Source organism: Hyperolius riggenbachi, chromosome 7 (genome assembly GCF_040937935.1).
Source record: "Hyperolius riggenbachi isolate aHypRig1 chromosome 7, aHypRig1.pri, whole genome shotgun sequence".
NCBI lineage: Eukaryota > Metazoa > Chordata > Amphibia > Anura > Hyperoliidae > Hyperolius > Hyperolius riggenbachi.
In genome coordinates this window covers 309,700,943-309,716,771 of record NC_090652.1, presented here as the reverse complement: position 1 = coordinate 309,716,771, position 15,829 = coordinate 309,700,943, and the positions used below count along the sequence as shown (strand labels likewise).

Sequence of the window (15,829 nt, the reverse complement as noted above, 5' to 3'; positions counted from 1 at the left end):
TAGACTCTGCTCATCCCTGATGATAGCTGACCTAAAGAAGGTGGCTCTACAGGAAGCAAACCTAACCCCATTGCTTAGGTCTTCCCAGAGCTTGTTAACCTCCAGCACGGATAAACATTTCTGTATAAGAATAGTAATCAAACTATTGTATATTCCTTGATGTAAGTTGTGACAAATGTGTTACCCTGCAAGATTTTTTACGGTTGTTGGATTTCAAAAGTCAACTCTTGGATTTACATATGGCCAAAGGTTTCTGCCCTTCCATGGTCTAATCTGGGTATCCTCATGCTCTGAGGTATGTGAAAACAATACAAACCTTCAAATTTCATCCACATGATCGGAGCAATTCTGGGATGCCGATACAAATGGACTGGTGGTATACTATGAATTATATGTGAGGCATGACAGGTGGTGGCTAAAAGATTGGTATAACTATGGCATTATTTTTTTTTTTTTATGCCCGATTGATAATACTACCAGTGTTAGGATCCTCTCGGAGAGTGACATCTAAGTACTCAGAAACATGTTTTTTAAATTGTCTTTTTTTGTTTTAAAACCATTTTTTGTGCATTTTTTCAAAATCAATTTTCTCAAAAACTACTAGGTCTTTTTTGGAAAATTCTTTTTTGACTTGAGCCCACTATTCTCCTTAACATATGTAGCAATTTTAGTGTCACTACCATGTATGGAGGCTTTGCTATTCACTGCCAAAGTCAGCACAAAATTACGCAAAAATTACTCAAAATGTTAGGCAAAATTATGAATCACTATACAAAATCAATTGACTTTACAAATCATATTTACTAAAAATGTTGATGCAAAAATGTACATGAAAATTTTGCATAATTGTAATTAGCTGATTATTATCACTGAAAATAACTTTCCAGTACTTTTCAACAACAACAACAAAATACCAAAAAGTAAATGATAAAGTGCTATCAAAATTATTTTGAGCATTTTCTTGTTTTCTTGTAGCTTAAAGCCAATGGGTACCAATGTAAAAATAAAAAAGTCAGATACTCACCTAAGGAGAGGGAAGGCTCAGTCCTAATGAGCCTTCCCTCTCCTCTCCCGGTGCCCTCGGTGCTGCGCTGGCTCCCCCGTTTGCGTCCGCCGGCGCAGGGACTTCGGAGGTCTTCGGGAGCACTCGGGCTTCCGAAGATGGGCCGCTCCATACTACGTACGCGTGAGTGCGTCATAGAGGGCGCTCGCACATGCGTACTATGGAGCGGCCCCGTCCTCGGGAGCCCGAGTGTTCCCAAAGGCTTCCGAAACATCCCTTTGGCAGTGGAAGTGGCAGTATTTGATCGAACTGGTCGAATACTGCTACAGGGGATCCTGTGCGAGACCGGGCACCGGGAGAGGAGAGGGAAGGCTCATTAGGACAGAGCCTTCCCTCTCCTTAGGTGAGTATCTGACTTTTTTATTTTTAAATGGGTAAACATTCACTTTAAACAGTTTACACCCTGCATACAGTATATTCACGTCGTTGCAAGTGGCTCCTGAAAGCCACCCAACGTGAATATAAGTTGCTTTCATTTAATGAGCACAGCCGGCATGCTAGCACGCTCCTGGGCTCATTAACCCCCTCCTCCTAACTACACTATACTGGCATCCCTTCCCGGGGCTCCGATCCCCCACGCCCCGCCCCAATCTCCCCAAGCCCATTTACAAGTTTAAAAATACCACCTAGGAGAAAACTCAGCAAAAAAAAAAGCGAATTGCATATGGCCCCAGGTGTTTTTTCTTCTGACTTCAGAACACCAACAAATGAATAAACCTTTTGCAGGGATGTTCCTTGACAGCACTCAAGATGTTTCCAGTGCCACCTGTGATACATTTAGGAATGTAAGCCGCGCACGGAATGATTTTATAAGAAAACACTGACTAAATAATGTATAAATCAACATTGTAAAAAATGAGCAATTTTATTTATTAAGTTATATTCAGTTGCACTCCTCTTTAACAGACTCGGGAATGCTGATAATTAAAACTACACTAAACTTGTGGCTGCGTAAGCCTGATGTGCTTTAGTTTTAACACCGGTGGCTCCCAACTTAGTACGGGCACAATAGTGTGTCCCTGCCGGCACAGATATACGCATATTAAAGACAGCAGAGTTTTGTACATCAGTCAGAAGCAGTTTTCATTGGCTCCTGACCTCCTGATCACTGTGATCCAATCACAGTGAACAAGAAATGAAAAAAAAAAATGTTTCTGGTCCTTAAAAGGACCAGAGGCTTCAATCAGAAATAAGGTAATGGACCTTCACAATTTTTAAATATAAACAAGTCGTATACCTGCAACTTGCTCAGACAGTTTTTGCTTTGTAAATGAGAGAATGGCAGCTTTATTTTTCAAAAGTTTTATTGACTTTTTTTTTTTGTTGGGTTTTACAAACACCCTGAAGATTGAATGCCAATGACTATACAGCAAGCAAAATCCTCTTTTAAAGGGGAACTGAAGTAAGAGGTATACGGAGGCTGTCATGTTTATTTCCTTTAAATCAATACCAGTTGCCTGGCAGCCCTGCTGGTCTATTTTTCTGCAGTAGTATCTGAATAACACCAGAAACAAGCATGCAGCTAGTCTTGTCAGATCTGACTTTAAAGTCTGAACCACTGAAACACCTGATCTGCTGCATGCTCGTTCAGGGGCTATGACTAATAGTATTAGAGGCAGAGGATCAACACGGCTGCCAGGCAACTGGTATTGCTTAAAAGGAAATAAACATGACAGCCTCCATATACTTCTCTCTTCAGTTCCCCTTTAAGCATAATATGAAGCTTTATCACAAACTAACAAACAACATTTTTCACATGGTGTAAATATATATAATATATAAAATGCTGGTGCTATAAATATCAACAATAATAATAATAATAATAATAATAATAATAATAATAATAATATATTGCATGTATACACTAAAATGTCTTCTGATGTATTCTAAACGTTGACTCTCCAAAGTACCCAACTTTGAAAGAGATCATTTCTGAACACTCAACTGGAATCCAATATTCCTCAAAAAGTACTTATCATCTCTGTTGCAGAAGCTCCCATAAAGGTGCCACTTTTACGTTTCTTTTCATTCACTCTCTTGTCAGTTCATTTCAATCTCAAGCAAGATTAAGTTTATTTATGTTTATGCTTAAAATAATACCAGTTGCCTGACTCTCCTGCTGATCCTGTGTCTCTAATACTTTTAGCCACAGCCCCTGAACAAGCATGCAGATCAGGCGCTCTGACTGAAGTCAGACTGGATTAGCTGCATGCTTGTTTCTGGTGTATGATTCAGCAACTACTGCAACCAGAGAGATCAGCAGTAATGACAAGCAACTGGTATTGTTTAAAAAGGAAACACCCATTTCCCTTTTAGTTTAGGTTCCCTTTAAACTGGATCTCCAGAAAAAATAATAAAATCCTGCAGCCTGCAAGTAAAAAGTTATATTTACCCAAAAAGCCCTGTCCCACGATGCCGTCCCAAAGTACCTGCATCACCGACTTACGGCGCCTGGCCCCGCCTCCTTTCCCTCTCCAGAGAAAAATGCCAAGCTATTAACTGTATCACCTTTGTAGTAAATAGCTTGGCATTTTTCTCTGGGGAGAGAAAGGAGGTGGGACCAGGCGCCAGAAGTCAGAGTGGTAATGCTGGGACAGCATTAGGGGACAAGGCTTCTCGGGTAAATATAACTTTCTTTTACTTGCAGGCTGCAGGATTTTACTATTTACTCTGGAGGTCCTCTTTAAGTCTGGAGACTGTGCTGGCCATTCCATATGTGCAAGCTGACCATGTTAGCTTGGTCTTATATTGTGGGTCATTATATCAATGTAGAGTGAGTCTCTAACAAACTGGATGCATACAAGATGGCAGTGCATGGTGCTTCAGAATGATGTGCTAGCCAGTTTACAGTGGGGTGCCTCACACTCACTGTGCTTAAAGTTGAGCTCCAGTGAGCTGCCTATCATGCAAGCTGACTCTCAGTAACCTGTCATCCGAGGCTGTTGTGGTGTTGCATCTGCCAGACCTCTTGCTGTCGGTTTTCCCCAAAGCTGAGTGCCTTTTGATGGTAAAGGAGAATGTACTCACTGACACCTTGTCTTTCAGTACAAACTCTCTGTATCAATGGCCTAATGTTTTAAATGTGATGATGACCCATCTCTCTCCCGCTGTAGATTGCCTTGTTTGCCATTTGTATAGTAAAACACTACATTCCCCCTTTACATTCCTAGGAGTTTGGGTCACCCTGAGCTGCTTGGTTACTCTGTTGTACTGGGCCAAGCCCTATCTCATACAGCCATATCAATCCCTGCTGTGTACTGCTGAGGACCAAAAGTCCAAAACAGACCATCTACATGTGGGGTTGATGTGGCTGTGTAGTACTTAAAGCTATAGGCTTGCTATACACCAGCGGTTCTGGATGCTTGCCTTACTTACAGGGGTGAAAATAAATAATTAGCATTTTCGGTAGTTGTGCATTGTGGGTAGCCACAGATGTTCACTTTTAGTTGAATTATTGCAAGTTTCCTTCTGTTTTAAGAAGGCAAATTTCACCAAGCAAAAGCTTGCAATAAACGTTTTTCCGTTAGTCGTTAAAGGGAAGAATCGCGGTCGCTCTGTAAAAAATAAAAATACAAATCCACTAACCTGGCAGGCAGGGCGTGCCCCCAGCGCCGCTCCGCAAGCTCCTGGTCTTCTCCGGTGGCGTACCCGACCTGGCCAGGTCGACTTTCAGGTCGGGCTCATCTGCACTCCAACATGGGCCTCACGCCGTCGTGCTGACGTCATCGGACATTCTCCGGGCTGTACTGTGCAGGCACAGAACTACTGCGCCTGCGCAGTACAGCCCCGGAGGACATCCAGTGACGTCAGCGCGCTCGCATGAGATGCACGTTGGAGCACAGAAGAGCTTGACCTGGAAGCCGGCCTGGCCAGGTCGGGTGCGCCACCGGAGAAGACCGGGAGCCTGCGGAGCAGCGCCCAGGGCACGCCCTATCTGCCACAGGCTGGAGGAAGCCCCAGGTAAGTGGATTTGTATGTTTATTTTTTACAGAGCGACCGTGAACCTTCCCTTTAAAGGTATCACTGGAATCAAAGTTTGTTGATTTGATAACGGCATTTCTGCTCCTCTACTAACACCGAACTATACTGCACCTGCTTCACCATTGTTGTACAAATGCACCATCAAATGTAAGGGAGATAAAACAGAGAAACCGAGAGCCCAATATAGTGTAGTATGTATTGGATCAGGGAGAATTAGTGTGGAGTAAGTATTATACTTACAAACATGGGTTACCGTTTAGGCAACCACTATATAGGCAGGTGGGGAGATTAGACCTGTCCCCACTCAGGATTAAGATGTCACTCTCTGAAGAAGGAAAGGAGGGTTTGTCACCCTTCCAACCACCAAGGGTCGATATCTTGACAAGTAGATGTACAGAGGCGCCAAAAGGATAAAATATGCTAAAATGTTTAAAATATTCGGGTGGCGGCGGTGGACCGGCCACTCAGAAATAGACTCGATGCTGTCGCTTAAAGCGGAATATAACCCTGCATTTCAACTTTGCTCTAAAATATTATTTACAGCATATTATATGCAAAAAGCATATTTTTTTTTACTAGACCAGCAGTGGAAGGGTTAAACACAGACGTTTCAAGTTCCGTGGAGAGATATGCAGAAGTTCAGATTGTTACATTCTATGTATCTATTGATAAACAGTTACACACTCTTTGGCAGTCCTCCAAGCTCCTTCTCAGTCAGAGAGATGAGTCATTCAACACTTAGATACATTTCTGTAAACAAAATGTATCTCTTTTCAGCTTCGGATGCGTCTGCAGAAATCTAAAGGAACTTTAAAGCCCTGTGTAACCCTTCCAATGCTGGTCTGGTAAAAAAAAAAAATGCTGGTTGCATATAATATACTGTAAATAATGTTTTAGAGCAAAGTTGAAATGCAGGGTTATATTCCGCTTTAAGATAAAGACAATTTATTCACTCCCAATATACCTCTAACCACAGCATTGTTTACCCATTATTTACGTTAACATAACTATGCACCAAAAATCATCAGCACACATATACATTGGTCTAAGGACACGCTATCTGTCTCTGTCTTTACAGTGTACTCCTGTCTGTTTATTGCCTGAGGAAGCGAGAATATACCCGTGAAACGCGTTGCGGTTCTGTTCATGGAGTATGTGAATAAATTGTCTTTATCTTAAGCGACAGCATCGAGTCTATTTCTGAGTGGCCGGTCCACCGCCGCCACCCGAATATTTTAAACATTTTAGCATATTTTATCCTTTTGGCGCCTCTGTACATCTACTCACCATCAAATGTGTGAGTGTTCTACATTTTAGGCTTGTCTTAAAAATGTTCTTAATATAATTTCAATCTAAACCACTAGGTTAACTGAAATGGCTACATGTATTAAAAACTTAAAACTATTAATAAAGAAGACGAATTACAAACTTAGGAACTTTACCTTAACCTATGATATGCACATCAGACTGTGACTAAAGCAGAGATTATATTGTGACTCCCTTAAGTGGCATTGGTCACATGACTGTCTACTCTAGAAACCACTGCAAACTTTTTCACATCTATATAAATAAATATATATGATAATAAAACATTATAAAGGGAACAACATATTGGCCCATATGCAATTGACTTTTTCTCCTGAGTTTTCTCCTAAGTGATATTTTCAGACTTCTCAATAAAATGCTTTTTAAATCGCATGCAAGCGAGTAAATGTTGAAAATAGTATTGATAGTACCTTTTTACCTTCTTTTTGGTACTTTTTCAATTACAAAGTACTGAAAAGTTATTCTAAATAGAAGATGAGAAATTATCTCCTAGGAGAAAACTTAGGTGAAAAAGTGAATTGCATATGGGCCATTGTGAAAATTTTATGTTTTTGGAGAAAGTCTCTTGGAAGGAAAAAATCCTTGGAAGGGAAGTCAAATTTGATGACTCAGTATCATTATCTAGAATTTAGGAGATCAAATTTGAAGTTTGGCATATTTAAACATCTCTAAACTTTCTTCTTTACTTGAGCTTAGGACCATTCCGTTCCCCTCAAATGTTGATTTTACTTGTATTTGGACATTTTCTTCAACCTACTAAAGTTGAAAATGTTCCTCAAAAAGAATGATAGATTGGGCCTGATCCAATTCCTTTTTTCTCCTAAGTGATATTTTCACACCTTTTTTCTCCCCTTATGGACAAAAACAGTTTTGACATTTTTGTTATGTCCTTATTTAATCAGCAATAATTTGAGCCTTACTTATGACAGCTAAAGGAAATCTATTTTTTTTAAGACAAACTAGACGTTCATTGTATGGCATGTTTTCTCTAGAACAATTTGGTTTTCTATGAATTTAATGGGCAAAATAGAAAGAAAAATAGAAAGAAATCAGATTTCTCAGTTTTAACAATACCAGATTAAAAATAAAAAAAAAATGCTACTGCAGATTAAAAAAACAACAACACAAATTTTGTTTGGATGTTTCTACAGTTTATCACAAAACTTAGGTTAGGTTTTTGTCACAATTTATGGTGAGAATATTTGGGTCTGAAATAATTTCACAGTGTGTATGTTTCACCATGAACTTAGAAAATAAAAATAAGTTGAATGGGGTAAAAATCAATGTTATTGGCTCTGGGAACATGTATTCCCTTTAACCAATTAGTGCTGTGGCAGATAGTGCTGGAGGTGTGCACCTGAGCAAGCCCAAATCGTGCACAGCTGTGCTTCAGCTACAAGATCTTTAGCTATGTCCTTGTGGCTTAGATGAAGTCACATAGGACGGAGATATACTGTACTGGTGGAGGAAGTGGTTAAGCCACCAGCAAACAATACTTTTTTCAATTGCAGAGTGCTAAAATGTTATTTTAAACAGGAGATGAAAAATTATCTCCTTGGAAAAACCCTAGGAGAAAAGGGGAATTGGATCGGGCCCAATGTCTTCTACTTCTGGAAAAAAAAATAGATGAAGATATTTTTTCTTTGTATACTTCATGACCTGAATAAATGAGAATTCACTTACATCTTCCACAGCATAATTTAGACTTTAGTTTAGTGTTTCCTAAAATCAAAATAACTGACTGAACTGAGGGGTAAAAGGAGATTAATGCCCAAAATACCACGTCCCAGTTGACCCCAACAGAAAATTCTGAAGTCAATGAGCCAGCAATGATTAAAGCAAAAGTCAAGTGTGAGACTAGGTGAGTTATCATTATCTTGACCGCACCGATGAGACCGTTCAGCTGAGGACCAGAAAACTGAGATTCATTGCCCTTCACTCTGAACACATGCTGGAGAAGATAAGTCACACTGAGGCCAAGTGCCACACATGACAGAAGAAATGGTAGACAACAGCCCAACATAATATCAAACATTGTGTAAGCAAGGCTCATTTCGATTTCATAATTGTTGATCGTTGGGTTGGTCATATTGTGAAGGAAATCTATATGTATCATCCAAGCAAAAGGTAAGTTAATAGCTATTGAGCCAATTGCAGTCCATAGGAGGATGAATCCAACAAAAGAGAAGAATCTTGCTTTCATCCACAGAAAGAATGGATTGGAAGACTTTACAAGTTTTAAGAAGTAGTACATAGACAGCCAACTCGTGTGCCAGAAGCTATATTCTATCAATGAGATTATTGAGACAAAGATGAACATATGCCATTCCTCCACAAGCAGCACATAGAAATCAAATGCATGCAAAACATGATCCAGGGTTAAGAAATTCTGAAGAATGATATTGGTGATTGCCATGGAAAGCAAAATCTGATCAAGAACATTTGCCTGTATGTTCTGTTTCAATTCTTCGAGATAAGCAACAGCAATCTTTACGTTCATAAAGACGCCAAAGGAGTATGTTACAATGACTTGGATGACTCTGAAAATTGTTAGCAACACAGCCATATTTTTGTTTCCTTTTTGTGTGCTTGTGTGTCTACAGTGATTTCAATCCAAATGACCGAGTGTCTAGGAAGCACTGAGGGGATATTCATTGCAGAGCTGAGTTTATACAAGTCTGAAAGATGTCTGATTTACATTCCCTTGTTTGCTTAAATCTGCGGTTAAAGAAATGTTTTCCACGGATAGGGAAAAGAAGATTAATAAATGCACATTTCCGATGATAGGCATATCAACCAGACACTGGGATTTGAATGGCTTTTAAAAGAGTCTTCCTCATATAATAGACTTTAGAAAAGAATATATTGTATAAAAAATTAAAAAATAAAACTTTTTGTAATTGTAAAACACCTTGAGGTCAGTGGGCAAGGGAAACTGTATTCTTATGAATATGCACATTTTCGCACACAAAATAAATAACATAACTTAATAGACAATGTTCACATAAATATTTGTCATGATAAAATTCTATAAACCCATATGCAATTATCTTTTTCTCCTGCGTTTTCTCCTAGGTGATTTTTTTTTTCATCTTCTATTTAGAATAACTTTTCAGAAATTTTCAATTGAAAAGTACTAAAAAGTAGGTGGACAAGTACTATCAAAATTATTTTAAGAATTTTCTTGCTTGCTGGTGATTTAAAAGGCATTTTATTGGCAAGTTTGAAAATATCACTTATTGGGATAACTCAAGAAAAAAGGGGAGTTGCATATAGGCCAATAATGTGTTTTATGAAAGTGTATTCTCCAGCAAAAATGAAGCTTAAAATAAAAAAAATAGATTACAACATCCCTACCCATCTTTAAAGATGAATCGAACTTCAGATTTTCGGTTCGATAACTGCGAACACAAACTTCCTCAAAAGAGTTCCTGCGAACCAGGTGAACTGCCATAGACTTCAATGGGCAGGTGAATTTTAAAACATACAGGGACTATTTCTGGCCACAGAAGTGATGGAAAAGTTATTTCAAGGGGTCTAACACCTGGAGGGGGATGGGGGGGGGGTGTGGAGTGGGATACATGCCAAAAGTCCCTCGGAAAATTATGTATTTGATGCAGAGTAGGGTTACAATCCATTAAGGGCAGAAATCACGTTGCATTGCTAAATTGGAGGCATAAAGTGCTTTAAAACATCTTGCGTGGTATTCAGTTTAGAGGTGGTGGGGGTGAGTTCCCTGGAGGTGAGAGGTCCAGGGCTTGCCCACACTTCCCTCTGGGTATCGCATGGTGGTTTGGGGGCCCCAACTAGTGAGAGAGACCTGGGGCCCCCAGCTGTCGTGCGGACCAGTGTTTGTGATTTTAAATTTCTCTTTTGCAGCTTTCAGGATGCGGTTGACAGGTGAGTGGTTAGGGAGGGGGCCGTGTGGGAGATGTGCCTGCACGGGGCGTCCCTGTAAACAATGCAACCCACGATTGCGTCCACCCAAAGCCTCCCACCTGAATGCTAATTTATGCAATTCCTGCTAGATTTGGTACATCAGGCAAAGGGTGTATGACAGTCCACCTGATTGGCTGACTGGCGTCTGCTGGCCAGATAGAGGCAGGACATTGCTCTAGCTGGGAGTTAGCAATTGTTTGTGTTTGTTGCAGTTGGCATTCAGTTTAGAGGTGGTGAGGGTGAGTTCCCTGGAGGTGAGGGGTCCAGGACTTGCCCACACTTCCCTCTGGGTATCGCATGGTGGTTTGGGGGCCCCAGCTAGTGAGAGAGACCTGGGGCCCCCAGCTGTCGTGCGGACCAGTGTTTGTGTGTATACATGGATCAGGTAGTGTAAGTAGTGTCCTGGGGCACACTGACAGACCAAACTCACTATTTAACGCACCGCTGCAAACAGCCGCAAAGGGTTGTCATTAGTTGACAATCCCAGGACATAAACTGTCAGTCCTCTCAGCAGCAATGTTTGTGTAGTGATGGCCGTGCTCGTGTGCACGTTGGCGAAAGGGCAGGCGATGATGATGAAAATTGAAACATGTTTTTTTTAGTAATTGAAAATCGAAAAGTTATTTATTGTACAATTTTTTCCCCCTGAGATGTTACTTTGATCACTGTGGTAATTCCAGTGCTAATATGCCAACGAACGCTGACCTGTACAGTGCCATAAAGAACTGGTGCTGTGTACAAACCAATGTGCCTTTTCAAGATGTGAATGTAAAAGCAATCTCTAATCCAACAAAACTGAGAAGCATCGCACAGAAAATGTAGCTGCAGTTAAATTGCAAGCTTGAAGGAGAGCTGTGGGGAGCGACCACATCAGGATAGTAGGGATGGCTTGAAGCTGTACCTTGTGGCCACTCTCCAGAAATAATACAAGGTAAATCATGCGCTGCCAGAGAACATTGTGGTGTACCTAGATGGAGTGTCAGATGGACAGCTCAGCAAAGTGCAGAATTAGGAGATCCCGCAGTTACAGACCTGCTTTGGTACTTTTGAAAATTATCCCCCTCGCATAATTGTCATCGTAGCACAGAAAAGGATCAGCACCAATTTGTACTGCTCCACGTCCGGAGCATTTGTCACCCCTTCTCCCGGCAGAGGTCAGCATTTCATAACAAATAACAATCTATTAATAATGTTGATTTCATAAGAATATGAGACCACTAGGTGGCATCATTGTCAGCTTTAACTAATTGGGAAAACATCTTCTTTGTTTAATATTTATATAACTTGTTCCCAAAACATCATGTGTTATCAGCTTTCTGAGACTAGAGCACGTCAACAATTCTTCCAGAACCAAAACAATCTCACGAGAATGTCTTACTGTCTCATCTTTCACGGGTAGAATACAGCTTACATGTTTCAAAGTAATAGATTCTATTATATAGGGTTTAACAATAACTATTCCTATCTTTAGAAGGACTGTATTGATCATTAATATTTAGATTAATAATATCTGTGTGTAATAAATATGTGCATTTATAATTACTGCAGTAATGTAAGTTTAACTTGCTTTTCTGTCTTCACACAGAAGCCTCTTTAAATATCAAGGCCACGCACTAGCATAAACAATAATGCTCTGCCTTTTTGTAACTAGAATAATCTTATAGGCCTCACAGCCTGGAATATGCTTATGTCAACGAGCAATATAAAGTACTCTAACTTTTCACTTTACAATGAAATTTTGCATAGAACATTAAAACTTAAACCATACACTTATGACATCTTTTCCTGCATAAATAAAACCGCTAGAATTCTGACACTGTCGTGGACCACACTGTCACCATCACCAACCACAACTGGTTGGATTTCTTCCTGCTCTCCCACCATGTCAGGCAAGGATGTGCCATTCCCACTCACTATATATGTAATGATGAACACTGCAAACCTAAGCCCTGACCATCTACAAAGGTTGAATTGTGCTACATGTATTGGAACTGGCCTGGCACCATCCGAGTGCCAGCACCCTGCAAATATGCCCACAAGCTGGCTTTCCTGTCTGGGCAGTTCCTTCACCATGAGCCTTCCATTCAGCTGTGTGATAAGCTCATCTTTCTTTAAGTGTTGAGAACAACCGGCATCACTTTTTGCCCATTGCCCACACAATTACCTTGCTTTGAATAGCCTTCCCTTTTGATTTTATTGTTCTGCCCAGGGATCATGCTCTAGATCTCTTCCAAAACTGATTTAGATTGAAACAATCTTTATTTTAGAACTTATTTATTTTATTTATTTATTTTCTTTGGGGGGTAACACAATACAAAATACAACAAATGACATTTAATGTGTTGAGTGGGAGTATCCCACTCAACCGGGCTTGGGCATCACAGTATGCTTACTAAGAGGGGCATATAAACATCAAGAGGAGCTAAGGGCTTAAAAGTGGTGAGACCTCCGCTAATAGTTCCACCACTTTGTGCTTACAAGAGTCCAGTAGCATTGCCACCCAGTGCAGGTCATTCTCCTTTAACAAATTTTATACGGAGACAGCATGAAAGACACCATTTGAACAACTATCGATGCTGATAGCCAGCTCTTCTTCCTGACTGACAATGTTCTGTCTGTGAAGTATCACACAGACCCAGAGCTATGCAATGGTGCAAACACAATACAGTGATAACAGAGGCCCTGGAGCTCCACCATGCTAACTAGCTAGGTGACCATGCAGCCATGTGAGATTGGGCGTTAACAGGTCTGTAAGGCCCTTAGCTGTGCCGGTGCTGCATGTGCGCTCAACTGAACGGCCCAGCTTGGGCGTTGTTATTGATAAAAAAAGTATATATATATTTTTTACGATTTAATTAATTACGATTTCACAAAATTTTGCATTAATTTTCGCAATTACGCTTATACGTAATTACGATTTGCAAATTCAATTGATTTCGTGTAGTCATTCGTAATTTCTTGCCGACTTTAGCAGTGAATAGCAAAGCCTCCATACATGCTATTGACACCAAAATTGCTACATATGTTAAGGAGAATCGTGGGTACAAATAAAAATTATTTTTGCAAAAAGACCTTATCGTTTTTGAGAAACTCGATTTTAGAAATGCACGTAAAAAATGGTTTTTAAACTTAGAAAAAATACAGTTTTCATGACCATTTTTCTTTGCATATTTAAAATCGAGTTTCTCAAAAACTACAAGGTCTTGTTGAAAAATTATTTTTGTGACTTATACCCAATATTCTGCTTAACAAATGTAGCCATTTTGGTAGCAATAGCATGTATGGGGGCTTTGCTATTAACCTCTAAATTTGGCACAAAATTATGCAAAATTTAGCAAAAATTACTTGCAAAATTACGCAAAATTTTGAAATACTACTTTTATATAATAAATTAATTATGATTTTCTCTGAAATTTTGCATTGCGATTACGATGTGTAATTGCGAATGTCGATGCAAAATTTTGCACATGCAAAATTTTGCCCCACCATTGCTCAAATACACAGCAGCTGTGTGTGTGTATCACAGGGCTGTGTACTTTAACACACAAAGAGAGAGATCCTATAGTATGTTCAATCACAAATACAGTTGGAAGTTAGGCACTGCTTATGATACACAGTATGCTGGCTTGGCTTGTATTAGATAGAAGAGGATGGTAGAACTGCAAGGCCCAGCAGTGACTGTGGCCTGGCCTGTATGCAGTGTGTAACCCACACAGATATCAATAACAGATACAGTTGTTAGCTAAGCACAGCATATGATACACAGTGTTCTGGCTTGCTTGCAATAGTTAGAAGAGTATAGTAGAATTACAAGGCCTAGCAAGTGACTGTGACCTGTATGCAGTTTAAGTGTAAACCACTCAGATACAATAACATATACAGTTGGAAGTTAAACACAGCTTATGATGGACAGTGTGCTGGCTTGCTTGCAATATAGGTAGAAGAGTATAGTAGAACTACAAAGCCCAGCAACTCACTGTGGCCTGTATGCAGTGTAAGTGTAACTCAAACAGATACCAATAACAGATACAGTTGCAAGCTAAGCACAGCTTATGATAGACAGTGTGCTGGCTTGCTTGCATTAGTTAGAAGAGTATAGTAGAACTACAAAGCCCAGCAACTCACTGTGGACTGTATGCAGTGTAAGTGTAACTGAAACAGATATCAATGACAGATACAGTAGCAAGCTAAGCACAGCTTATGATAGACAGTGTGTTGGCTTGCTTGCAATATAGATAGAAGTGTATAGTAGAACTACACAGCCCAGCAATGACTGTGGCCAGCCTGTATGCAGTGTGACCAGTGTCTCACAAAAAAACAACAACAACAAAAAAAACAAATAGAACAATATGAGCCCTCAAAAGGGATCTTGATTTGGAATGCTTTTAGCAATCAGCAATAAACAAAAGTGCCTAGCTAACTGACCCTGTCTCTGCAGCAATGTCTCTCCCTTCCACTCACTACAGCAGCAGCACCAGACTGAGAACATGGCCGGGGCTGTTGCGGTTTTACAGGGGGGGGGGGCGGTGGGCCGTGGGGGAGTGCAGCCTTATTTGCTGCCATGTGTCTGCTGACTGTGATGTAGGGGGTCAAAGTTTAGCCCAATGATGAGTATAGGGGGCAGATCAAACCACTCTATCTGTTTGCTACCCGCCACAAACACGAACAGCTGATGTTCACCGGGAACTGTTTGCCGGCAAAACATTTGGGTCATCTCTACCCATCTTGCCGGTAACTTTGTGAACATAGGTTTAGTAGTTTTCAAGATGATGTTTAACATGAACAACCAAAGCCACTTATTAGTACTGGAAGTTCACCCACTTAAATATGCATTAGGGTTTTGTTTTCTTTGGCTTCCATTTACTTTTCTGTAAAGCCAGTGCTGTATTCAGCTGTAACTCAACAGCCTTATTTTCATACATAAAACCCTGGGCTCTTAACCTTTCCAAAAATAAACAAATAAAAATGGACACAGGGAAGCTCTCAGAAGTTTATCTCATTATTGGGTGCATTTGAAAAACCTGGAAAGTGTGTGTGTGTGTGTGTGTGCGTGCGCGTGCGTGCGTGCGTGCGTGCGTGCGTGTGTGTGTGTGTGTGTGTGTGCGTGCGTGCGTGCGTGCGTGCGTGCGTGCGCGCGTGCGTGCGTGCGTGCGTGTGTGTGTGTGTGTGTGTGTGTGTGTAAAAATGCTGCCCCACTCAGAATAGAAGCTTGCATTACATCTGTTGTTGGATGACCTCTGATCGATATTATATGCCTTTGATACATACACTGGTGTATATGTTAAGTCTCCTGCAGTAAATAACTGAAAATTATAATATGTTTACAGGTTTATATACTTGCGTCTTTATAGTAGTGTTGGGCGAACAGTGTTCGCCACTGTTCGGGTTCTGCAGAACATCACCCTGTTCGGGTGATGTTCGAGTTCGGCCGAACACCTGATGGTGTTCGGCCTTTTAAGTTCGGGTTCGCCCCGAACTTCTGTATGCCCCCGAACAGGGCCGAACAGGGCCCCTGTTCGG

The 15,829-nt window shown here is 40.5% G+C and overlaps 1 protein-coding gene across 1 annotated transcript; it reads right to left on the bottom strand.

Annotated features, from left to right (window-relative positions):
• Positions 1 to 8,045: 8,045 nt before the first annotated feature.
• Positions 8,046 to 8,936, bottom strand: LOC137526186 (taste receptor type 2 member 40-like). The gene has a single exon (XM_068247406.1). The coding sequence runs from the start codon at positions 8,934 to 8,936 to the stop codon at positions 8,046 to 8,048; it is 891 nt and encodes a 296-aa protein (XP_068103507.1).
• Between the last annotated feature and the right edge of the window lie 6,893 nt (positions 8,937 to 15,829).

Bases quoted from the DNA above. Each gene is read 5' to 3' on its own strand.
- LOC137526186 (XM_068247406.1), bottom strand. From the start codon at position 8,936: ATGGCTGTGTTGCTAACAATTTTCAGAGTCATCCAAGTCATTGTAACA.